Below are 26,828 nucleotides of genomic sequence, written 5' to 3'. Positions count from 1 at the left end.
TCCGCCGCAATTAGAAACCTTTTAAAAATGTTACACTTTTTTATTTAAACTAATTCTAATAGAAAATTAAAATTAATTTTTAATTAAAATAAAATATTAAAACTAATAATTAATTTAAATAAAATGTTAATATTCCATAATGATTTACTTTTTTCATAAAATATTATGTATAAAATATTTGGTAAATTTTGATAATTTTTATTAAATTAATTAATTTAACTTAATAATAATTATTAAAACTAATTATTTTATTTTATTTAGCATTTAAAAAAAATCCACTTGAAACCTTTAAAAATCCGTCGGAAATAGGTTAAAGATTTTTTGCTAGAAATCCTTCCAAAATTCCGCTAGAATTTTCAACTAAAATTTTCCTGCAGAAAATCCGCCCGAAATTTCGCTGAAAATTTTGTTAAAAAGATTCCGTTGGAAATCAGTCAAAAAGTATGCCTTTAACAAATTTTCAGTCGAAAATTTCGCTGATAATGAACATTTTTTTCATGTTGTGAAATTATTCATTGAATTTCTTTTGAGTTACTGTAAGCTGATCGGATCTCAAAGAGGACAATTTCATGAATATAGCAAATTCAAATTTAGCATTATTACATGCTGCATCCAACGTGATTGGTTGTGAATAATTACTTGTTTATATTAACTAATTAAGGAGGTAGGGGACCTCAGAGCTAGTATGCCTAAATACACTGGACCCTATATACCTCTAAGTCACACATTATCAAAGCTGCGGATAAAAAGGCAGTGTTATTTCTATAGATGTGGATCGAATTCAAGAGAGCGGTCCACAGCTGAAGAAATCAAAGAAGATCTGAAAACAAACTTCTGTTGCACATTTACTTTCAATATTTAGAAGGCCTAAATAAACTTATCTTGCTCTCTCTCTCTCTCTTGTTCGAGGAAGGAAAAATTATTCTATCCGGAAGCCAAATCCCGTCTCGGTACCACAGCTTGGTACCACGGCTCGATATCATGATGTGACTCATTTTAATTGGTATCCGGATGTAGAGCTGCGTTCGCCGTCCGCACAGAATAATCTCTCCCAAGGAAGAGACTATAGAGTTTTAGGCAGTAGTTTGGTGAGTGAAGTCTCTCTCTATGGGCAGATGTAAGCAGAAAAAAGGAAAGGAAAGAAACAAAGATTGAGTAAGATCGAGGCACATTTCATAGAAGGTGGGCCTAAAAGAGGATTAAATTGCCTCCATTTTAATCTGGAGAATGATAGGTTCAAGTCATAAATAGTTATTTTTTTAATATATAGAAAGAATTGTATTGCAATAAATAAATAAAAAAATGCATTGTATTCTGAAATAAATTAATATAAATAGAATTTTACTGAAGCGACTTTTTTTTCCTCGCCTGAAAACAGCCATTCACCCATTAATCTGGCCAACTGTACCAGGGTTGTAATTCAGGTTCAACAAACATGCAAAATGAACCTTAAAGCTTTGTAAGTAAAATATTTATTATTTACCGTTTTGATGTTCAAGGTGAGCAGAAGCATGTGCAAATTAAAACCAGTATTTAGTTCTATGCATTTTAATGACGCATGGTTCTATTCTTAGTTAAAACTTAACGATGATACTACTAGTAATGAAAAGATTCATTAACCCACCTAGTTTTTACAGTGTTTGGTGGGCGACCACAGTTGGGAACCCCCCATCTGAGATTCGAATCCCCTCTACTACGGCCTCTCCTCTTCGATGGGGCAAAGCAAGTGTGGGCCTGATGCCGATGGGTGGCCTCGTTAGGTTCCGCTGAGGGATTAGTTACTCCGCTAAGTACTCCCTTTAAAATGAGTAGATATCCCGTTCACTAAAAAAAAGGAGAGACTACCTCGTCACTACTGTAAAGTCTTAAATACCATTTATATTAATCTCGTAACATTCTATATCCTTCCTACACGCTCTTCAACCCAAAAAAAAAAAACCCTAACCAGCCTTAAATTTCTTGATGACCCTCTATGTGATTCCCCACAAAGAGAGAGAGAGAAGGAAAGATCGAGGGGAAAGGAATTAAGACGTAGAGGAGAAGCAATGCCTTATTCGGAAGATCTTAAATGTTGGAAGTATGCTCTTTACTCTTTCCACATTCTACAATTAAAGATGCGCCATCTCATCTCTTATAATTATAATCTAAAGTAAAATACGATGATAATCATCTGAGTTCTCCTGCTATTTATTCTTATACTAATAGCTAGCTCTCCTCAATCCATTATCTAAATTTTTGAGCTTTGAATTGAGTGCGTTTCTGTTTATCTCAGTTCTTTTTTTTTTTTCAAAACGCGAGTCTCAACGTCTAGTTTTTTATGAAGTTTCCATTTTTCAATTAACTGGAGAGAAGTTAGATAGATTGAGTTAAAGATTACTGTAGCTCCATTCTTCCCTCTCCTCCCTCTCCTCCCATTAAGGAAAAATTGTTGATTTCCGACAGAATGGCTGGTTCATGGGCCCGCGGTTTTGCAGGCAGGCGGCCTGATTCACCGGCTAAATTATGATTTTTATTTTTTATTTTTTTTGAAGCAAATTCTGGCATGCTTCCGGCTAGGGCTGCAAGCGAACCAAACGTTCGACGAACTACTCGTTGTTCGGTTCGATTAAAGCTCGTTCGTGATCGTTTAGTTAACTAACAAACAAGCTTGAACAATATTTTAAATACTCGATTCTTAAATAAACAAGCTTGAACACTAATGCGTTCAGCTCGTTTATGTTCGCGAACAACATCAGTTGATGTACATGAACAAGCTCGATAAAAAGCTCGATTCGGGTTCGTTTAAATATAAAAACTGTAATTATACCATAATAATATAATTATTTTTTATTAATAAATTTTAAAGTAATAAAATATTATAACATATGTTTAATAAATTAAATTTTACTTTTTTATAAAAATTATATTAATAGGAAGTGCTGAACCGGTGAACAGTAATAGGGAAATGACGAAAAAAAAGGCAGGCTGGGTGATAGAATAAACCCTAATCGCGCCCAAATGGCCAAATGCCCAATATTTCTCCCTAAATGCCGAAACGCTGAAGCGGAATGGAGGGAGAGCGAGTGAGCGACTGCACTAGTAGCCATTGCCGACTAGACTCCCGATCGCTCAAGCTCCGACTGGACTCCCGATAGCTCAAGCTCCGACTGGACTTCCGATCGCTCTGAGAGAGTGAGCGACTGCAGCCTCCCGATCGCTCAAGCTTCGACTGGATTCGATAAGTTTGATCTCCTTTTTCTCATTTTCTGGACTCGATAGCTCAAGATGAAGCTTCCACCTTTCGATAGCTCAAGCTTCGGATCGACGTTATGTGCTAAATATCAATATGCTTTATTTTATATGATGTATTTGTTTTGATAGTGTGTTTTATTTGGAGTATTTTTTTATAGTTTTGACAGAACCATTGAAGTCTTGTTACAAATCCGGAAGATAATCTTTCAGCTATCGTACCAAATGGAGAGAAATGTAATGGGTAAGCTTCTTTTGAAAATATATTCATATAAATTAATCATATTTTCATTTTAAATATACAATTGTTTTTATTTTAGAAATTTCATTTCATGAACAAGAAATATTTCATATTTGTCCATGTTTGTTAGATTGTTTGTTTAGAATGTTCATGAACAAATTTAATTTTTGCTTGTTCAATTGATTGTTTGCGAATTATGTTCACGAACATAACTTGTTTAAAGCTCGATAATCACTAAACAAACGAACATGAATCAAACATGAACCAAACATGAACACCCTTAAATTAAACGAACCAAACATGAACACAAATAATAAAGCTCGAATCAAACACGAACCAAACACGAACAAGCTAATGTTAAACAAACACAAACATGAACACTCACATATTCGGCTTGGCTCGGTTCGTTTGCAGCCCTATTTCCGGCAGAATTTTTTCGACGGTATTTATTTTCTAACGCGTGAATTATTGTCGGAAATCCACTTTAAACATAAATTACCAGCGGTTCTAGCCATTTTCCGATAGAAATGGCCGCGGGAAAATATTATTTTTCATGTAGTCTCTCTCTCCCGCAAGAAGTTCATCTTCCTTCCATGAATGTAATAACATGAACCATTCAATCCAATGAAAAAAACTTGGCTTCTACTAGAATTAACTTGCATTCTTATTGATGGAAGGCATGAAGTGATGATTTCAATTTTGTTGATACTTATTTTTAGCTTTGAAAATTAATGTTCATAGGTTTAGGCCACTAAGTCTAATGATTAATAGTTGGAAGGTGGCTGAAGATAGCTTAAAGTAGCGAAAGAATGAAAGAATCAAGAAAAAAAAAAGGTTTAGGCCACTAAGTCATTAATCTTTCTTAGATTAAAAAAAAGTTAATGAAGGATATAAACTCCATGGTGTCTCTGAAACATCACATCCTTCAGGTAGACCTGCCAATTTCGGGTTACGAGTCGGGTTCGGGTCAAACCCGAAATTGAACCGACAATATTCGGGTTCGGGTCGACCCGACCCGTTTTTGCAAACGGGTCGATTTTCTAAACTCGAACCGACCCGACCAGCGTAACTGCCGCGGACGCAGCAACAGACGCGGAACTACCGTGGAACTGCCAGACGGGGAACTGACGTGGACGTTGGACGCCGGACGCGGACGCTGGCCGCGGAACTGCGGATGAGAACTGCCGCGGAACTGGCGTAGACGCGACCCAGCGATGCGAGGCAACCTCGGGACGCACCGCGACGTGACGCGGTCGGGCAAGCGAGCAGGCTGGCGCTGGGCAGGCGGGCGCCGGGCAGCCAGGAATTAAGCGGGCAAGGTTCATTTCGGGTTGTTCCCGGGTTACGTATTAGTGTGCATTTCGGGTCATTTCGGGTTGTTCCCAGGTCAACCCAAACACGACCCGGTTTTTCAAACATGTCGGTTTTCAGAACCTGAACCCGACCCTTTTCGGGTTCGAGTAAACCCAAAAAGGTTATATAGGAAGAAAAAGGAAGTGTCATAGGCAACATTAAGATTGTTTCAACCCGAACGCCTTACATTAGTTTGGCGTCTTTGATTTGTTCCATTCGATGGCCAAATAAAACGTCATTGGCGTGAGCGTGAACATTGTGATGTCAATATTGGGGTCGCACTGTTTACATGCTATGATTTGTTTTTTTAACTCGAAAATTATGTTTGAAAAAGTATGAGAAAGAATATAAATAGAATATTCTTTTTTGGGTGCTCGATAACGGAGTTCGGTTGGAGACAAGTTACTGCATTTTGATGTATTACTACGTTTTGGAATGAAAATTAAATTTTTTGGTTGGAGATGCCCTGACAAAAATTGTGATAAATGAGTCCAAGAGATTCAACATATCATGAACACTGACGAATGGAGAATGGCATTCAAAAATTTGCCCCAAATAGTCAGGATGAGAAAATGATGATGATGATGAGTACAATCATAAATAAATAATAATAATAATAATAGTAAAAAGGATGGAAACCCTCCCAATCGAAGGCAAATAGGCAACTTCTGCTATAAAAACTTAATTAAGAGCCTCATCTCTACTAGCAAATAGTAGCTGCTGGTGGTTAATTAATTCTTCACACTGTCATAACACAGATACAAGTAAGGATAGAAGTTCAAAATATTATCATGAACTTGCAAGCAACGCTGCAAATGGTGAAATAGACATCAGTTCATGCCAGCGATTACTGCATTTCGTTGAGAGAGAAGGCTTGTGGGGGCTAAAGGAAGGTGGTAGTTAGAGAAGGGATGATGAGGAGTAAAGAAGGATGGCCCCCAATGTCTCCTTTATATAGTTATTATTTATATTCAATTTTGTCTTTGGTCACTCGAATTAATTAGAATAAGGGTGTGCCCTACTTCTAAGCCTTCTTCATTATAAATGATCCTTTATTCTTAATAATTCCTTGATATTCCTAAAGAGTAAACATGCCTCAATTGTGTCATAAGTTTCCAACCTTGCATATACTGTGCTGCAAAGTTGATATTAACAAGACTAACATTCAGAAAGTTGATATTAACAATACTAACATTCAGAAAGACCCTGTCGGCTGTGGATGATGGAGATCTATTCTGCTCTTTGAGTTGTTTTTTTTCCCCTTAGGGTTCAAATCAAGGGTGGAACATTTTTTTAGATAATTTTTCCACCGTCATCTATTTTTTAATCTTTATTACAAGTCGAACCTTTGGACCGTGGCATTTCTGCGAAATCTCTACACTTCTGCTTATAAGTTAACCCCCCCCCCCCCCCACCCCCCCCCCCCCCGAAAGAATCCACTAAAGACCTTGTCGGCTGTGGATGATGGAGATCTATTCTGCTCTTTGAGTTTTTTTTTTTTTTCCTTAGGGTTCAAATCAAGGGTGGATCTACCTAAAGCCTGGGGGGAGGGAATAAAAAAAAAATTTATTTTATGATTTTTAAAGTAATTTATCCACCGTCATCTATTTTTTAGTCTTTATTACAAGTCGAACCCTTGACATATCTGCGAAATCTCTACACTTTTACTTATAAGTTAATCCCCCGGGAATAAAAAAAAAATTTATTTTATGATTTTTAAAGTAATTTATCCACCGTCATCTATTTTTTAGTCTTTATTACAAGTCGAACCCTTGACATATCTGCGAAATCTCTACACTTTTACTTATAACTTTTTTTTTAAAGTAACCCCCCCCCCCCCCGCAAAAATTAAGATTGGTTCCGCCCTTGATTAAAATGTCTCCTTGTAAATAAAAATTGCCTTTGAAAAAGTAATATATATTGTTAGATATCAAGTAATTAGATGTAGGTAAAAAATCCTAAGGTTTAAACTCTAAAAACCTTTCAAAAATTATTTATTTATTTTTAGGTAACTTATTTCAAAAAGCTTATGATAATAACTTTTTAGTACAAATATTTCTTAAATTAAATTTTTTTTACTAAAAAATTATTTCAGAAATTATTAAAATAGCTATTAGATTCTCCATCACCGCTTCCATTGGCCATTACTATTTTTAATAATGTTATAACCATAAAATTTATCATCCATATGATAGTAATCAAATCATCATTGTCTTTAATAAATTAGAAAGTCGCTTACCTATTAAACATTGATTAGGTGAGATAATTTCCCTAAATTAGGACCCCATTGAAGCTGCTACAAAAGAGCGGTGCAACAGTGTCCAACCCATAACTCCAAATAAAAGCTATAAGATTATTGGATGGATGGCATATAATATGTGAATATCTCTACCTTCATAACTTGATAAGAATGAAAATTATAGTGGCAAGGCCTCATATGAGTATAGCTTCGAAAATTATAACTAATCAGTCTGTACATAAGCAGGCAATAAACATTACTGATCGCTTATGGACGCAGAAAGTTTTTTTGACAGGACATATAATTTTTTTTTATTTTTTTAAAGAGGATAAAAATTGATTTTTTTTTATTAAAAATGTCAAATAAGAATGACTTGTTAATGTATTTATTATATATATAATGCATTAAAAATTTAAGGAGATGGATGGTCATCATAAGGCAAAAAGAATGATTGAGTTGAGCTTTCAACATCATTGATCAATGCCCACCCAAAATAACAAGATTGTGGTTAATAGAATTAAAAAAATAAACAATGAAGGTGGCTAATCTTTTACTATAGGAGAGCTCAAGAAAAAATAGCATGCAGTACAAAAATTAATATAAAGTAGATTTTGCATAAAGCAAGACTAACGCTAATCCATGAAGGTTATATAGTTGCATAAAGTTCAACTCAGTAGACCAAGAAAAACTATAAATGTTGAGAAACCTCTATCCATATAACAAAACACACACACACACGCCACAAAAAGAAGGCTATCAAACAACATTCATGTGAACTCCGAAAATTCCCGCCCGGCCTCACCCGTGGATCCCTTTCTTTCCTTTCGGGTCGTCGAGGAGAGTTTTAATAAATAAGTTACGAGGAAATTTTTCAGAAGACATATTGGTTTTAAATAAGACATTACCCAGAGATTTCACCCTCATTTTGAAAGGACTTTATGATCTGAGTTCAAGTTTCCTATAGGCGTGAGCCCCCTATAGTTAATTAACTCTCCCGATAATGAGAGAGAACTTTCGATTAAGGCTAGTTTTCAAATAGATATATAGTATATGGCTTATAGTTGCAACATGATTTAGCAATTGAAATTTTGATATTTAAAATTAGAAATTTCACCATCTTGCTCTTAAAATGAATGGTGGGGGGAGTGATGATTGTTTGCTCATGAAAAATAGGTGCAAACCTCGCTCTCACAAGTTTAAGGTCCTTATTTTTTGAGGTAAATTGAATTTTAAATTAACCATATTTCCACTGAGAGTAGTGTCAATATTTATTTAAATCTGAATCCTACCTTTTTTATGAGCACAAGCCCTCATAGTTAATTTCCCCTTCAATTCTAACGTATAGCATAGCACTCTAGATTAAGGATGAAATTATAATTAGACTGTTCATGAAGTACAGATATGTTTGCAACAGTGTGTGAATACTCTAAACCTTGACTGTGGGGGATGAAGGTAGACCCGACCAAGATCTCATGATTATGTCATCCCATGAATACCGTAGGATTTAGTCTACCAATAACATTAGTGACTATTAATCGTAGTGTCCAGAAAATCTGATTAGTAGTTATGAGTTGCCCCATCTCATGGATCCCAAGTAAAATGAAGTTGATATATATTCATTACTTAGTTTTGGTTGGTACTTATGGCTCCATTTAGAAGTTGCTCATACTGGATTTGGGCCACGGCTTAAGGCTTTCATTTGAAAGTATCTCGTGTGATTAGATTTGGGAGGGGCTAACAATTTTCAGTTAAAATTAGCTCTACTAACGAGTCTTACGTCCTCTATTAGAGGTGACCCATATAACGGGTCTTACAGCTTAGCCTTATAGGCTAAGATGCCTAATTGTTTGGTTATTAGGATAGATAGGTCTTATGACTTCTAGATTTAGAAGTTGCCTAATGACGAGTCTAGTGGCCCGTATAGAGGGGCTTACAACTTAGGTCTATAGGCTAAGATGCTCGTTAGATGGGTCTAGGGTTATGTTATTACCTGGACATTTCCCCTTAAAAGTCAGACTTAAGGCTTTCATTGAAAGTGACCGGATGAATTTCAGGAATAGATATTATTTCATTTAGTATATATACTTAATGAAATTGCTACCCATAGGATTTACTGCTTATATTAGAAGTGGCCTAAGGGGGCCTAGATTAGTGAGAACATAACTTCACACACTTCACTCTCTCGGCACCAATGTCAGCATCTTGTTTTGTCATCTTTATCGTAGTACTAGCTTGCAGTCATTATTTTTTACACTTACTAGCCAACAGTTATTGTCTACTCAAACTTTGAGTAGTGCTTGTGGTAGTAGTTTTACTTTCCAGTACCAGTTCTATCTGCGGTATTGAGCTTTACTTGTTAGTTTTACTCAGCACTTAACTCTTTTTATCAATACTAGTTTTACATTACCAGTTATATTTGATATATTGTATTAATGCTATATTTGTTTTCTTGCATGTAGATTGTACTTACAACACTTTGGATAGCGTAGAGAGTTCATAGAGCACACCGGCAGATGCTGATGAGGCTACTACTGAGAGTGTGTTGAGAGTTTGTTTGGAGAGCTGTTAAAGAGCTATTGCTTGACCGTTTATAGCTTGCACTTAGGTTGGATTAGTGGAAAACATTATTTTTATGATATTTTGTTTTATATTTTATCTTGATTTAATTAATTGCATTAATTAATTAAGTTGATTGATTGATTAAAAGTTTAATTTTAATTAAAATTTAATTGCTAAGTTTGTTAGTTTAGATTTTAAGTTTATTTTAAAATTGCTTAAATTAAATTTGATTTGCTTAATTAGATTAATTGATTAATAGATTTTAATTTAGGTTACATTTTGAATTTAATCAAGATTTAGATTTTAATAATATAATTTATATATTCAATTTTAATGAATCAAAGTTTCAATTTAAACTAATTAAGCTTTGCTCTTAAATTTAGTTTAAAATTAATTAAACTAATTAATTTTAGATTCAATTTTATTTTAATTAGTTCTAATAAAACTTCAGATTACTTTAAATTAATTGGTTCATTAGTTACATGTTAATTTAACTAAAGCAAAGTTTTAATTAAATTAACTAAAGTTCTTATTTAAGTTTTAAAACCAACTGTTTAAAACTTTTGATTTAAGTTTCAGATTTTTTTTTTTTTTTAAGATTTTGAATTTCTAATTTTAGTTGATTAATTTTAAAATTATTTTAAAGCTAATTAATTAGATTTTAAGTTTCTTTTTAAAGTGAATTAAACTTCAAATATTCAAATAATATGCAGATCCCCTGATGATATCTCAACATATTAATGTACAACCTTTTTAGTTATAATATAATGCTCCTGGTCTGAGCTACTCTCCTGAATTTGTTAGAGAAATACCGAAAAAATAATAGTACATTCCTGTATAACCTTCTTAAGACCATCTCGAACCGTTCGGCAAACAGCCGAATGGAGGCCCTCAAACATCGCAACCGAACGCCATTTTTTCTTCCATTTGATCTCAGTTGAACAGTGTACGTCGCACTATTCACTTGCGCCATTTCTTTCTCTTTACTGAACTCGTATGAGAAAGGCGCGAAAGAAGCGAGCGATGACTTGGGGGCAAAATGACGTTCCACTGAAGATGAATCACAGCACTTTTTGTGTATTTTGCAGTGAAAAATGAGAATTTGGGTTGGAGATGCCCTAACCATGTCAATCGCATATGGGCACCCAAAGAAAAGTGAGCATAATTTCCCATTTTAAATTGAAGGAGACAAAAGTCTCTATTGATGATATCTCAGAATATAAGGTTGTCATCAATTTTAACCAATCAAGGTAAACCATCCCAATACAAAAAGAGAGAAATGAACTAAAAAAACACCTCCAAGTCAATATATTATGACCAAATTACTTCATGTAATTTGTCAAATTTAGACGATGTAAAGGGGTCAGTCAAGAGGAATCTATCTCTACCGAGTTGTCCCATGTGCAGCTAATTAATAGATGAAATTTTCGCATTTATTGAACCTGAACAAGAACTTGCCAGTGTTTGCTGAAGACAATTCTATATAAAACAAATATCACCAGAAAACACTACTGAAAAGTAGTTACCTTTAACTGGATGGATAGGTCTGTAGTAGCTTAGTACTAAGCCCTTCACACACCAACGTGTCATCATGCGATTGTCCGGCACATGTTTGTCCCAATAAATGAATTAATTATGACTGTCTGGAGACCAATCAAAATGCGTCACATCACCCGTGCTCACGATACTGCGGCTCGGATGGCTCGGTATCACTGACATGATGCATTTTGGTTTGTCTCTAAACCGCGATCCCTAAACCCTTAAACCCTAAATCCTAAACCCTAACCCTAAACCCTAAACACTAAACCCCTAGGTTTTATGGTTTAGGATTTAGGGTCGTAAGATTGTAAAACTTTTTTTTTTACCAATAAAAAACTGGTTCATCAATCATATGACATCACATAAGCTTAAAGATTTAGAACAAACTCATAATTTAGATGTCAGATTGCATAATCAAACATGAAATTAGCTCAGAATTGACCAACTAAGCTTTTTCTTTCAACAATGAATATTTTTTTTATAATATAAATCACTCATAGATTGCTGCATTGATTATTATCATCTAAACCAATAAAAAAACGAAGAAGTGCATATATTCATTTTGTGCGATGATAAATTGCTAAACAAGATGGTTTTGTGCCCTTCTTAATGATCCATGAAGAGCAAGGGCAGAAGAGTTTACATTTCTGTCAAAGCTGATGCATGGCTGCCCATAAAAAGGCATAGATTTTTTTTTTTTTTTTTTGTTCTAGGCTTCGTTTGGGATGGCTTTTTTACTGCCGCTTAAAACAGCTTGTTAAAAATTTTTGTACCAAAAAACTGTTTTAAGAAGCAATAAGAAAGTTGTCCTAAACGGAGCCTTAGTTCATATAATTGAGGCAATCAGAATCAATGAAAGGGTTGTCAAGTGGCAAGAAATTTAAATATACAACTGTGCGCCCAACAAGGCTAAGCTAATTATTTTTCACAATTTACAGAGACTGCACAAATAAAACTAACGAGCCATGAGGACTTCGGAACTAAAGCTATTGTTGAAGAAGGGAAGTGAGGAACTGTATAGATTTATTTGGTTTAGATAATAATCTGTTTTCATTTATTTACCTTGGAATATACCTCGAGCAAGGACTCCGATATCCAAAAGATGACCACTTTTATAAAATATCAAAATTATTGTTTGTCCTGCAAAATTTAAAAAAAAAAACATAGATTAAAATAGCTGTGTAAATATTACTAAAAATACTCACATGGCATTAATGCTGCTGACCTTTCGCTATTCCCTCTACCCTCCGTCACTATTTATCCTTCCCCTCCCAGTCTAATGGCCAATTTATCCCATAAGCAGAATTTCACTCTCGTTTCCATGATAATACTGTAATAAGAGACCTTCAGAAGAATCTCCTTGTTGTCACAACTTTGGAAGCCAAAGAATATGGGCAGATCCCCTTGCTGTGAGAAGGTTGGCTTGAAGAAGGGGCCATGGACGCCAGAGGAGGACCAGAAGTTGCTTTCCTACATTGAGGAGCATGGCCATGGAAGCTGGAGAGCATTGCCAGCCAAAGCTGGTGAGTCCGTTGCAGAATCCATGTGAATTTTTTCTTCTAGTACCGATTCAAGGTTTGCCTCTTCTTTGAACAGGGCTTCAAAGATGTGGGAAAAGCTGCAGGCTCAGGTGGACAAATTACCTCAGACCAGATATCAAGAGGGGGAAGTTTAGTATGCAGGAAGAACAGACCATCATCCAGCTTCATGCTCTGCTTGGTAACAGGTGAGTACATATCGGCATACTTTTCTTCTAAACTGAAAGAACAAAAAATAAAAATAAAAATAGACAAGATATGCCATGCCAGTACTGCATTATACTACGTATTAGCCTTTCACAATTTCTTGATTGATAAATTTTTGTTCTCCAAATCTTTGCCTGCAGGGCTCTTATCATAATTAATTCCTTTCGTTGTGGTTCTGCATATCCCTATAATAAGCCTAATTTTAAATTAATGTGACAAAACAGTTTAATTTCTGTAGCTCTGATCAAAGGGTCCTTAGCTTCCAATTCTTTCTGCGTTCAGTTTCTCATCAAACTCTAAATGAAACCATTCGTCAGTCAGTGAATTTCCCTTGAAAACCAAATGATTACTTAGACCATTAATGTTTGCTAAAATTCAGATAATTTTTTCTGTGTAGATGGTCCGCAATTGCGACACACCTTCCCAAGAGAACGGATAATGAGATCAAGAATTACTGGAACACACATTTAAAGAAGCAGCTAGCAAAGATGGGGATCGACCCAGTGACACATAAACCCAAGAGTGATGCCCTTGCCTCCGCCGACGGCCATGCAAGGAGCACTGCAAATCTCAACCACATGGCCCAATGGGAGAGTGCCCGCCTTGAGGCTGAGGCTCGCCTCGTACGTGAGTCCAAGCTCCGCAGCAGTGCTCCTCCCTCGAACTTTCCTCCACAAAATTCACCTTCACCACCACCTCCTGTCGCCATGCCAACAGTAGCATCTCCCTCTCTTGACGCGCTCCGAGCTTGGCAAGGTGTGTGGCCCAAGCCTGCAGCCAATAGCCTAGTAAGCAGCCACATCATTGATCTTGAGTCGCCAACCTCCACTCTGAGCTTCTCAGAGAACACTTTGCCACCAAGAATCCAAGGCATGGGGACTGCAGATGGCAGCAATAGAAAGGAGGAAGACTGGAAATGTCTGAGGAGGCCAGGCTTCTCACTGGACACAGAAGACGCTTTTGCTAATGTAGAAGCAACTTCATGGCTTACAGGATCCTGCAGTGGAGGATTTGCAGCCGGCTTTACTGGAATGCTAATAGGTAACACTAATAAGCAGAACGCAACAGAAGGTTGCGATGATTCTGACAATGCAGGCGGCAGCTGTGTGGATGTGGAAGAAGGTGAGGGTGAAGGGGAAGAGAACAAGAACTACTGGAACAGCATACTCAATTTGGTCAATTCATCATCTCCCTCAAATTCACCACCAGCTGTGTTCTAGTAAATCTGAAATTCAGTACCAAAGTTCCAAGGTGTGATTTCCATTCCACTTTAAGTCACCCTTTCTTTCAATCCCTTCAGTTTCTGCTATTTTCAAAAAAATTGTTCAGCGTGGCAGCTAGATGAGTCGAGTCACAGCCAACTTCCTGTTCATCCTGAAAAGAAGAGATTTAACTGAAGCTCTTGAGTCGACTCACTTATCATCCCTCTGTTTTTACTTGGTAAATCTAGGAGCAAATCTGGAGAAAATGAATGATCAAGGAAGTCTGAAAAAAATGAAGGAAAAAAAGGGAATTAAATAGGCTATTTTTAGTTCTGACTTGCTCTACTGTGAAGAATTATACATATATGTTAACATGTATTGTCATGATAATAATAATTGCAGTACTTTTATTGCTATGATATGTAGTTAAAGGTCTTGGGCAGCAAGTTTTTTCTCCCTAACATTTATTTATTCAAGGCGTGCAACACTGCATGCAATTAATGAGCGAAGGCTGAATGGGACTGTTAGTTATTTGTCACTTTCAGCTCCTTCTTGCGGGCCCTAACACAATTGGAAAAATATAGATATTTTGAACGGCAGAGTTTAGACTGGTGCATTAAGTTCTCTCCGGGAAGTACAGTAGTTATACAGTACATTTATGAGTTGAGAGCATCTGCAAGAATATAAGTTTAAGATAAATTTTGCAAGGAAATATTCTGAAGTTTATCAAACTACTAACATCCATTTTCAATTTAATAGAACAATACAAGATTAACGGTTTAACAGATGCATAGAATCCTTTATATACATAATGCATATATATTTATATATATATTATTTGGTACATTGTAGCAGGGGTGGAACCCTTAAGTGTCTAGGGGGGCCAATTACCCCCCTTAAAAAATTTTAAAATTTGTTTATTACATGGATTTTTTAAGTAATTTGTCCCCCTCCAATTTTTTTTACTCTTTATTATAGAAATCTTTAGGCAATTGCCCCTCCTAAAAAAATTAAAATACTATCATCTTTAGGCGATTGCCCCCTAGTAGAATTATACACGTTTTGTAGAGGGGTTATTACAAGGGATTTTTGGCAATTGCCCCCTGAAAGTTTTAAAATATTATGGTCTTTAGGCAATTTCCCCCAGCATAATTAAACACATTCTGAAGAGGTGTTATTGTTAGGGAACGATGAACCAAATACAAAGAGAAATAGTAAAAAGAAACCGAAAATATCTTTACAACCAAAATTTGTTCTGGGAGCGCTACCCCCGAAAACCCCCACAGGGGTGCTCCTCCGTCATATTGTTTTACATTATATGAAAAAAAATCTCTACACCTTTTACTTTTAAGTTTGCCCCTAAAGACTGATTCCACCCCAGATCCTGCATGATGATCGTACTCAAGGCTCTTCAACAAATGTGAAGAAAATAAAAAATTGATTTTCAAGTTCATCAAAAGATGGAATGTTGCATTTCTATGTATCAAAAGGGAATGGATGCAAAGACAAGACATGTTAACCACATCTAAATTGGCATGAACAAGTTGCAGAACAATGCTGTTAAAAATGTGTAAATGCATTTTTTTATTTATATGCTGTAGTAGCCAATAGAGCATAATAACGAGGGTCCTGAGGTAGCTGAACTATCCAACATCATCTTCTTGAAAATCATAGCATTTGAAACAGATTGTATCTATCTGAATCCTGAACATCAAAGGACGGACCTGGATGAATATTGAAAATCAGGACAATATTAACATGAGGCACCTAGATGTATTGAAGTGATTTGTTATTTCATACAAAAACGATATGCTGATAAAATTAATGTGAAAGAAGTGGATAGGACAAAAAAGATGGCTTAGGAGTAACAAGGCAAGATGGTAGAAAACGACTTACACAATAAAATTACTATCTCATATGGTAGTCAGCAGAAATTCATGAAAAAAAAAGGATTCATAAAGCTAACCATAAATTATTGGGATTAGAATATGTTGATGGTGCTATATGTTTTGATTATCTCATTAAGATTGGTTTCCTGCTACAGGTCATGTCGATTCAACTCTTGCATTCCCTATTTCAGTCGTTTGAAATTCCCGGTTTCAGCACATAAATAGTCCTTAATTTTGTTTATCCATTGTTGATCTCCAAAACATCCCAACGGAATACTAGTCAGTTTGTGATACGCCCTAGACAACTCAGTGGCACCCCACAGCTGAAAATGTTCATTCGTATGCAATCAAATGTCACCCTAACTTAATGATTAGACCCCCAAACATTAGTAGAATCGGTTGACACAATGCAAACTATGTTCTGCTACCAGGCTAATATGATATGAATTATTTTGTAGTTCCGAATGGCTTGACTACTATAGCGATTTTCATTTCATTTGCATTAATCTGAATGAAATCCAATGAATCATGATGGTTTATGGTGTATCTACAATTGTTCTCAATCAAACCTAATTTAAGTGGTTCACCATTTAAGGGCATGTCAATAATCAGCTAAAGCTTAAGCTTTGTCAGCCATGAATCCTTGTAGCAGTTCAGTTGCTTAACTCGAGCTTAACTCGGCCTAAAATTGAAGTCATAGTCTGACTGGATGCACGCTTGATCCTAAAGACCGATTCAAACCTCATTCAAGTACATCACTAGTAATCAGAGAATAGAGTGTGGAGCTAATCAGTTTAATTTAGCTTAATACCATTCAATTATAATACATTAATTGAAATATAAATGTAAATCATATGAATAATTGAACTAAGTGAATTCTATTCAAGCTAGGATTAACTATATAATGGCTTAAATGTTTGAATTTAGTTCAATTAAATAAAAACTAAATCTCGACTAACCCAATATTAAGAGTTAGCTCAAGCTTGCGCCTTCCCCACTCTTGGGTCAAAAGCCCACATGCAAGTTGCTACAACACTCTTGCCAACCTTTTCCCATTTCTTATGAGTTTAACTTCTTTAGCACACCAAAGTACGCCAACCCTACTTATGTGAAGAAATCCATCATGGCCTCTCCCTCATCCCTCAAATAGAGCCTAAGTGTGTCATCCTACTCTAGTCTAAGCTTGCACCACCCTATAGTTGCTTCAAGACTCACTCCTCGCCAAGCCGCGATTGGTTTTCTCCACTACATGTCATGCTAAACACTAAATTCACAATCACCAAACCCTCATTCATCCTACAATTGTTACCTACTCAACATCATTCCTCAAAACCACATTCTTCCAAACCACTTGTCATGCATCAATAGATAAAACTCATGATCTCATCTAGGTCTTGAGCATAGCACATGTATATGACCTCTATAACGCAATCACACAGTATTACAATCCCTAACAAATTTGAACATTTTTTTTAAATACTCGATGATTAAATAAACAAATTTGAACAGGCATGTGTTTGAGTCGTTTATGTTCATGAACAACATCATTAAAGCTCAGGAACAAGCTCAATACAAAGCTTGATAAAAAAATCGTTAAGAAGCTTGATTCATGTTTGTTTGAAACTAAATACATTTCCTGATATTGGTTTAAACCATTATTTGATATATTTTCTAATAATTTTTTATTTTATTATAATAAATGATTCTTATTTACAAAAAAAATATTAATTTTATTTATTATGTTATACTCTTGCATTAAAATAAATTGCTAGTGAATAATATTCATGATTGTTAGATTATTTGTTTATGAAGTGTTCATGAACAAGCATATTTATAAAAAGGAATATTTTCTAAGCTCGTTTGTTTATGAACAGGCAGGTTTGATAACTCAAAAACACTCACTAGATATATTCATGAACGGGCTCGTTCAATGGCCGCCCGAAGATACTCGCTAGATATGTCTGCAAATAGGCTCTATGATAATTGTTTGTTTGAAGGCTTGACAAGGCTAATTTTTTATGCCAATGAATATTTTGAAAGTAAAGCTTGTCAATAGCTTGAAAATGCTCATTTTTCTTAAGCTCGATAAGCATGAAGTAAACTGAACATAAACCAAATATGAATATCTATCATTTTAAATGAATCAAGCTTGAACACAAATAGAAAAGCTTGAATCAAGCTTGACCAAGCTTAAACAAGCTAATAATAAATTAACTTAAACATGAACAAACACCTGCTTGACTTAGCTAGATTTAGTAGCAGCCCTAGATACAATATATTTTGCTATAATCATATCTAAGATGGATCCTACCATTCTCTCAAAAGAGTACAAAATTATTAATCTCTCTACACAACCTACCTATCTCTCAATGATAGTTTCAATGCAAATAGATTTCTTTGATTTGGTGAAACAAATCTAATTGATTACACGAGTTCAACATAGATATCCCTATCACACGATTCATCGTGATATTTCACCCACCACAATCCATTCTCCAACTCTTTATTTGAAATTGATCTCCTGAACTTCTAATTGGAAGCCAAGTAATTACAAGTGATTAAAAAAACAAGTTTAACTAGATAAACACAAAAACTCAAATCAAGGTTTAAAATTGCGTAACTGCGCCTCGAGGCGGTTTTCGTCCGTGAGGCGAGGCGTAAGCCTCGAGGCAGTCTGAGGCGTAAGCCTCACGAAGAAAGAATTGCGTAAATGAAAAATTAAGGATTTTAGCAGGAAAATAATAGCAATATTGGCAAATAAGAAAGTAGATGCAATAAAATTATGTCCCAAAGTACAAAATCACAAAATATTAGTTTAACAAAACTCCCAAAATACAAAAAACATATGAAATGAAATCATATCCCATCCGCACTAGTTTTTTCGGAAATGAAGGGGGCTGTGCGGGTATAAGGGAGGAAGAGGGCTTATTTTAAGTGGGTGGGACCTAGCGTGTGAGGCGTACGCCTCTCCCAGAATTGCGCAATTGCGCCTCAGAGGCGCGCCTCAGTCCAGGTGAGGCGTACGCCTCATCCAGGTCCAAAATTGCGTAAGCCTCGAGGCGTTTTTTGGTTGAATTGCGCAAAGGCGCGCCTTGAGGCGCGCCTCTAATTGCGCAATTTTAAACCATGACTCAAATAATTGCATACAAGAAGTAACCAACAAAAATTAATATATATCTAATCCCTAGAAAGAAAATTTATTCATGCTTGGAAGAAAAGAAAACACATGTTATACTCTTCCATGCTAAGATTAGCCTCAGTGGACACTCCCTTTCTCTTCTCCTTCAATTTCGGATAATCTTTCTTCCAATGATCAGTCTCCAAGCAGAAAGCACACTGATTCTTCCCAAAACTACGCCCACAAAACCTTCCCTACTTCCTGCCGCCCTTTTCTTCTTCTCAGATTGATGTAGAACAAGAAGGGAGGGGGGTTCATATGTATTTTGAATTCTAGGGGGGGAAGGAAAACCGGCGGTGTGCATGGATTTGGGGAGTGGATTGGTGGAGTTAATGCTCTCCTAAATTGAATTTCAATGTTAGAAAGAGGATAATTACTCCAATTTAATTTGAAATTGATTGGGATTAATTTAAGGGATTTCCTAATTTAATCCTAGATATTTAGGAAAGAATTTAAAATTTGAATTTGAATTCAAATCAAATTGATTATCTTTCCAAAATTATCTAGAATATTTTAGGAAAGTAGGCTATCAAAGCAAGATTGGCTCCAATCAAGAGAAAGAGGGGTTAATGGCCTTAATTGGTAGGATGGAGAATTAATTAAGGAGAGAATATGGAAAGGGGAGGGGCCGGCCATGGGTGGAGGGAAAGATAATATCCACATTCGATGTATGTGGATCAAGCATTAAATGGGATTGGGGGCATTAAATCTGAAATTAATTTCAGATTGGGAGTAATTGGAGGCTCCATAATGTATAATTTATTAAATTGGAAAGGTTTTGAAATTTAAATTTATTTAAATTCAAAATTGAATGAAATTTCCAAATTAACAAAATCTAATTTAGGAAGGTAATTAAGAGGGAGTTTGGATGGATTTGAAATTCAAATTAGATTAATTTGAATTTAAAATCTTTCCAAATTAATAGCAACCTAAATAAGGAAAGAGGAATTTTTGGAGGAAAGTGGGGCTAGGGAAGGAGGTGGTCCGACGAGTGGGTTGAACCATGGTGGACATCGGCCAATGGGAAGAGGGAACGGAAAAGGTGGCGGTTAGGGTTGAAGTTGGATGGGGTTAGTGAAAGGGGTGGCCACAAGGTGATCGGCGGCTTGGAGGGGGGGGAAGGGGTAGGTGGCCATAAGGAAAAACAAAACAAAGAAAGAAAGAAAAAAGATAAAACAGCGAGCTTTGGACTCTTCCGAAGACTAACGGGTGATGCTTTGCCCTTCACCAAGGGACTTCAAGCCACGAGCCCGAACCCATCCTGTGACTGATGGAAACTACAATTACCTCCATAGGAATTCTCACTAACGTCCTTCCAAAGAACAAAAGTGCAAAACAATTTTTTTTATTAAAACTCCATCATACCTAATACAAGAGAAGGGGCCTCTATATGTAGGCTTCAAAAGAAATTAAAAAACAAATTTGCCCATTGACTTACATAAGACAAGACTCTTAAATAAAAAGAGTAAAAAAGGAAAAATTCAAAATTAAATCAAAATACAATTAATAAACTAAAATAAAACGGAGTGATCTCGTCCATCGATCTTCGACCCTTCCTTTGAATATCGTCCATCATCAGATGTTCGCATCATTCTCCCGAGGTGGAAAAGAGCTCGACTCCGTCGAGTTCACATCCCGGGCAACCATGCTCTGATACCAAACTGATGTAGAACGAGAAGGGAGGGCGTTCATATGAATTTTGAATTCTCGGGGGAGAGAAAAACCGGCGGCATGCATGGGTTTGGGGAGTGGATAGGTGGAGTTAATGCTCTCCTAAATTGAATTTCAGTTTTAGAAAGAGAGATAATTACTCCAATTTAATTTGAAATTGATTGGGATTAATTTAAGGAATTTCCTAATTTAATCCTAGATATTTAGGAAAGAATTTAAAATCTGAATTTGAATTCAAATCAAATTGATTCTCTTTTCAAAATTATCTAGAATATTTTAGGAAAGTAGGCTATCAAAGCGAGATTGGCTCCAATCAAGAGAAAGAGGGGCTAATGGCCTTAATTAGTGGGATGGAGAATTAATTAAGGAGAGAATATGAAAAGGGGAGGGGCCGGTCATGGGTGGAGGGAAAGATAATGTCCACATTCGATGTATGTGGATCAAGCATTAAATGGGATTGGGGGCATTAAACCAGAAATTAATTTCAGATTGGGAGTAATTGGAGGAGGCTCCATACTGTATAATTTATTAAATTGGAAAGGTTTTGAAATTTAAATTTATTTAAATTCAAAATTGAATGACTTTCCAAATTAAAAAAATCTAATTTATGAAGGTAATCAAGAGAGAGTTTGGATGGATTTGAAATTCAAATTAGATTAATTTGAATTTAAAATCTTTCCAAATTAATGGCAACCTAAATAAGAAAAGGGGAATTTTTGGAGGGAAGTGGGGCTAGGGAAGGAGGTGGTCCAACGAGTGGGTTGAACCATGGTGGACCTCGGCCAATGGGAAGATGGAACGGAAAAGGTGGTGATTAGGATTGAAGTTGGGTGGGGTTAGTGAAAGGGGTGGCCACAAGGTGATCGGCGGCTTGGAGTGGAGGGGGAGGTGGTGGTTTAGGGAAATAAGGAAAAACAAAACAAAGAAAGAAAGAAAAAAGATAGAACTGCAAGCCTTGGACTCTTCCGAAGACTAACGGGTGATGCGTTTCCCTTCACCAAGGGACTTTAATCCACGAGCCCGGACCCATCCTGCGGTTGATGGAAACTACGATTCCCTCCATAGGAATTCTCACTAACGTCCTCCCAAAGAACAAAAGTGCAGAACAATTTTTTTATTAAGACTTCATCATACCTAATACAGGAGAGGGGCCTCTATATATAGGCTTCAAAAGAAACTGAAAGACAAATTTGTCAATTGGGCTTACATAAGACAAGACTCTTAAATAAAAAGGGTAAAAAAGGAAAAATGCAAAATTAAATCAAAATACAATTAATAAACTAAAATAAAATGGAGTGATCTCGCCTGTCGATCTTCGACCCTTCCTATGAATATCGTCCACCATTGGATGTACGCATCACGGATCTTTCTTGTTGGAGTGTGAGAGCCTCAACTAAATTCATCTTTGCAAACTCCTTGTCCCGCCATAACTCTTGATTTAGCAATGCAGTAGTCACCTCACCATAGTTCAAGACCTCATTTCCATGAATGAGCATCATCGTGAAGTTTTCATACTCATCTAGGAGTGAATTCAACAGAAGGAGCATCTTGTTTTTATCTCCAACCTCCTCATCCAGGTTCAAAATATCTACCAACAGCTTTGCAAAATCATTCAGATGTTCATCAATTGTAATCACATGTCTCATTTAAAACCTATATATAGAACCAGCGCTTCTTATGAAGACGATTCTCCACACTTTTCGTCAGATACTTATTCTCCAAAGTCCTCCACAGCTTCATAGCATAAGTCTATCATCACCCCATACTTGATCTCTTGAGACAAATAATTTCTGATTAAGCCGCAAGCGCTTTTGTTCATCTTGAGCCAATCTCTCTCTTAAATCTCCTTAAGACGTTCATCGCTCTCCAGAATTTACTCTAGATTCAAATAATACAACGCATACATCACCTCACATCGCCACATGTCAAAGTTCTCTTTTCCATCAAATTTTGTTACGTCAATTTTAACGGGATATGCAACCACCTAATGAATTGACACCTTATCCACCAATGAGGTGGATGTATCCATGGCTCCACCAAATCTCATAGCCTCCACCAAATTACAACTGTCTCACGTAGCCGAAATTACACCAATCAGACTCTGATCCTCCATCTAGACGAACCATAAGAATAGAAATCCTTTCTTCTTCACATTGCCATCGGAAATCCCACTAAAATCTGGCTCTGATACCAATTTATTGAGTTTGCAACGGAATTAAAAACTAAATCAAACACAAACAAGCACAAAACACTGCAATTTAAGTGGTTCGGTGAAAATGCCTACGTCCACGGGGAGGGGATGATGATTTCACTAAATTGGAGAAATTAAAATTACAATGAGCTCTCTCTTACTCTCAACAGCAGCCCCTAGAATTCTATTTATAGATTGGAGACACTAGAAATTAGGAAACAACTTCCTAATTTAAGTCCTAATCAAATCAACAACAAAGGGAAATAATAAATACTCCATTTAATACAATATCACAGCTTTTCAAACTAAGTCTGATTTAATTAAATCTAATTTGATTTGCAATTAATATCAAATCAATACAACTGACCACTTATGCCCTAAAAAGTTCCTTCCAGCAGCAAAATGTCCCTCAAATTGAATAGCGACAAGGTTTCTAGGCTTCCAGGGAGGATGATACATCTAGTAAATCTCCTTCATGAACTTACTATTGTGCTACGGCATGGACTCCATTTGCTGAATTTTTAAAAGCATGATTGCAGATTTTGGATGCAACACCTCCTCTCTTGCACTATAAGGTAGCCAGCCTATAGGCACAAGCCATAGATCAATAATCGGTGGCCTTGAGGATGTTGGAATGAATAAATCTACTGACATTGAGGGAGAGGTGGTTTTGTATTGCAAAGTTTAGCAGGCCTCTCTCCTTCGTGACATCACTCAGGTGAAGACTTCATAGCGACCTTGCTGAGATAGAAATGTGTCTGGCCCTGGAAACATTAGTAAGACCCAAAGGAAGAAAATTCACAATCACAACTTCACGCAAACTTGCATCTTATACCCGAAATGGTCAAAAAGTACATCGTTTTCTATATTGCACAGCTTGTAAAGCGAATTATTCATAAAGCAAAAGCAATGTCTGTAACATGGTCCTTAGCATTGGCATAAAGTTCTTTGACAACCGGAACAAGACATACCTCTGACTTTTTAGTGAATGCGCAATGGTAGTTCTTCATTTGTTGTTTTGTTTGCATCTTCATAAACTTTGAATACCAATTTTTCTACTTGTGCTCTCAGTTGTAATAGTCCCATCAAAATGTCTGCTTGAGCTCTCAATGTTGCGAGTAACAATCGACCCAAAATAAGCCAGCACTTGGGATCTCCGTCGTCCAAGTCTAAAACAATGAAGTTTGGTGGGAATATAAACTTGTCGACCTTAATCAGTACATCTTCCACAATTCCCTCAAGGTACTTCATTTAAATATCAGCTAGCTGCAATGATATTGTGGTAGGTTCCACATATCTCAGTTACTCGTAAATAGATAATGACATCAAATGTATAATCGCACCAAAATAACAAAGCGCATTTTCGAAATGCTCACTTCCAATTTTGCAGGGAATCATAAAACTACCAAAATCATCCATTTTCATAGTCAGCTTCATCTGCAATACAACACTGTATCCCTCATGTAAAACAACAAATTCATACAACAGGATTTACAGGTGCCCATTAAGTCCTTTTTTTTTTCTTTTGGCATCTATAATTTAATGACATCTTTAAGGAGATTTTGTTCAATAATATTCACGATCAAAAGATACCTAAATGACATCCAAGTGAACAAAATCAATCCTCAACTAAGGGATTCGTGAAAATATTGGTGTGAAGATAATATGTGCTAACAAATTATATAACTCAAGCTACATGATCTCAAATGAAGTGATAACAAATTTCTATTTGTTTGGTCTAATTGAGAGAAAGTAGTGGCAACAGCAACAAGTAGTTGTGATAACTAAAGGTTTGAAGTTAATAGGTGATTGTAGTGAGCGGCGGCGGCAATATGGGGGAACTCAATAGGCAATGCAGGTGAGAACTGTAGGGTAAATGAAATGGTTTCTGCGGAGGTATGAAAGAAGAGTGGCAAGGCATGTGACTGTAGAGGAAGACAGACTTCAGCAGAAGCAAGATTAGAAAGGACCTCGCTCAGCAACTGAGTTAGGAAAGAAGGAGAATGGTAAAGAAATTGAATCTCCATATTCTGTAATCTATCTATAAAACTAAATACAAGCTATATCTATATATATACATTGAAGAATGGAGGTATTAAAATAAATAAATGATGAGAGACTATCTCCTAATAATGAGATAATGATAGTAATACATTTTAGAATATACATGCGTAAGTTAATAAAAAAATAGAAACACCACTAAAAAGAAAGAGAGGCCGTTCATACCATTACATAACTAAAAAATCATATTACTCTTCTATATGGAAAGATGAAAATGAACTGTTTGATCTCAATCATAACTGAAACCCTGACCATCTATCAAATTTGCTCATTCGTTTAGTTTGACAAACAGCCAACCCAATTCCAGCCCTCTCACTACTCCCAACTCCCCTGTAATAAAGCCTCGACCCCTCTTGTTCATCCATTGGCACCAAGTAGGGCTCTCCTACCCCTTCACAGTCCCACCCATCCATATCAGGCATCAATACCATCTTCCCACTGCACCGCCGCCAACCATTCAACCCATCGCCGGATGCCACCATCCCAATACTCCTACGCCCATCAATCGCCACTCCTTCATATGCCATCAAGTACCCGCCACCTTCTTTATCCCTCACCACGTGCCCGTGCAGAACACCAGCCTCATCAAAACTTCCAGCAACTCCACTGCCCGCCAAAACCTTCCCAAGCTTCACCCACTTCATCCCATCTCTTGACCTCGCAACGCCGATCGCATACTCCCCTGATTGTTCATCAAGCGAGTGATAGTACATTCTAAAATCATTCCTACCGTGGTAGACAACCTTGGGCGACGCTATAAAGGCTGAATCCCACTGACCAGCGGCTCCGACATCCAATAGCGCGCCACTATGGTGCTCTCCTTCGATCCTTGCCCAGTGGCGCCCGTCCTGGCTCATCGCTAGACCTGGAAGCGACTTTTCGGGCCCGAACCCGGTGTAGTAGAGCCAGTAAACGGCGTTGGAAGCTCTGAGCTTGGAGCTCGACATGATGAGAACATCAGAGGGTCGAACGGAATGCGTATCGAACGCCCACCAATCGGTGCTCCGGCGCATGACCTCGCCAGCGTCGGCGGCGGATTCGACAGCGCCGGTCCCCCTCTCCCAGTGGATTCCATTGTTAGATAGTGCTAGCCCGATGGCGTCATCGCCATGGTACCACATGAACCAGCGTTCCTTTTCGTCACTGACATAGCGCTTGACGACTGGTGATCCGACATCATGGCCGTCCCATGACTGGTTGAGACCTAGGTCAAACACGAGACCGCGGGAGAAAGAAGAGGGAGACAGCGGAAGCTCTTTGCCAGATGCTTTGAAGGGTTTCTGAGAATTGGGATATGCAATAGAAGTACTATCTTGATCTGAAGATTGTTCGGAGGTGGACTGATGGCTGCCTGGTTTTTCATCGGGATAACAGTGGGTGAGGTAAAGTGGGGAAGAAAAAGAAGAATGAGCTTTGTGGATTAGCTGTATTGAAAGTGGTTGTTCTCGAGTCCATCGTGCATTGTAGGTATTTGATGAATTGAGGGCAAAGAGGACGCCAGTGCTGCGCGCTGCTGCGGCTCCTGAGGCCATCATGACGAACATTGACGAATGGAAGAGGACGAGGAACTTTTTTTCGATCGTCCAGAGTCCAATGTCCCAAGTGGTTTAATTTAGAATTTTGAGTTGACGTTTTTTTTTAAACGAAATATCGCCAAACTTTCATAATTTTTAAAATTTCAGTTCAAAACATATTTTCACATCGGCTCAGAAAAAAGAAATGAGAAAATGTG

At 36.8% G+C, this 26,828-nt stretch overlaps 2 protein-coding genes and 1 long non-coding RNA gene across 9 annotated transcripts; 1 reads left to right on the top strand and 2 right to left on the bottom strand.

The window, feature by feature from the left end:
• Positions 1 to 12,008: 12,008 nt before the first annotated feature.
• On the bottom strand, positions 12,009 to 13,508 carry LOC110109301. The gene is made up of 3 exons (XR_002304562.2): positions 13,370 to 13,508; positions 12,385 to 12,917; positions 12,009 to 12,299 (listed from the first exon to the last, which is right to left on the bottom strand). It is a non-coding gene; the product is annotated as an uncharacterized LOC110109301 (long non-coding RNA).
• Positions 12,518 to 14,525, top strand: LOC110109300 (transcription factor MYB106). Its single transcript, XM_020840302.2, has 3 exons — positions 12,518 to 12,682; positions 12,756 to 12,885; positions 13,302 to 14,525. Exons 1-3 carry the CDS (start codon positions 12,550 to 12,552, stop codon positions 14,122 to 14,124), a joined length of 1,086 nt encoding a protein of 361 aa, XP_020695961.1. The 5' UTR covers positions 12,518 to 12,549; the 3' UTR covers positions 14,125 to 14,525.
• On the bottom strand, positions 14,151 to 26,696 carry LOC110109299. Of its 7 annotated transcripts, none has more exons than XM_028699872.1 (3): positions 24,412 to 26,696; positions 24,007 to 24,301; positions 15,322 to 15,830 (listed from the first exon to the last, which is right to left on the bottom strand). In XM_028699872.1, exon 1 carries the CDS (start codon positions 26,638 to 26,640, stop codon positions 25,330 to 25,332), a length of 1,311 nt encoding a protein of 436 aa, XP_028555705.1. In that variant the 5' UTR covers positions 26,641 to 26,696; the 3' UTR covers positions 15,322 to 15,830; positions 24,007 to 24,301; positions 24,412 to 25,329. The 7 variants fall into 7 exon arrangements, with proteins under 7 accessions (XP_028555707.1, XP_028555706.1, XP_020695960.1 ...); XM_020840298.2 differs by having other exon boundaries at positions 25,262 to 26,696; XM_028699874.1 differs by lacking the exons at positions 15,322 to 15,830; positions 24,007 to 24,301 and adding an exon at positions 14,151 to 14,278 and having other exon boundaries at positions 25,262 to 26,696.
• Positions 26,697 to 26,828: the final 132 nt, after the last annotated feature.

This window comes from Dendrobium catenatum, unplaced genomic scaffold, assembly GCF_001605985.2.
Source record: "Dendrobium catenatum unplaced genomic scaffold, ASM160598v2 fragScaff_scaffold_1400, whole genome shotgun sequence".
In the NCBI taxonomy this organism is placed as follows: domain Eukaryota; kingdom Viridiplantae; phylum Streptophyta; class Magnoliopsida; order Asparagales; family Orchidaceae; genus Dendrobium; species Dendrobium catenatum.
This window is presented reverse-complemented; position numbering and strand designations above follow the sequence as displayed.

Bases quoted from the DNA above. Each gene is read 5' to 3' on its own strand.
- LOC110109300 (XM_020840302.2), top strand. From the start codon at position 12,550: ATGGGCAGATCCCCTTGCTGTGAGAAGGTTGGCTTGAAGAAGGGGCCA. The intron at 12,683-12,755 runs GTGAGTCCGTTG...TTCTTTGAACAG, and splicing joins AGCATTGCCAGCCAAAGCTG to GGCTTCAAAGATGTGGGAAA. The intron at 12,886-13,301 runs GTGAGTACATAT...TTTTCTGTGTAG, and splicing joins CATGCTCTGCTTGGTAACAG to ATGGTCCGCAATTGCGACAC.
- LOC110109299 (XM_028699874.1), bottom strand. From the start codon at position 26,640: ATGTTCGTCATGATGGCCTCAGGAGCCGCAGCAGCGCGCAGCACTGGC.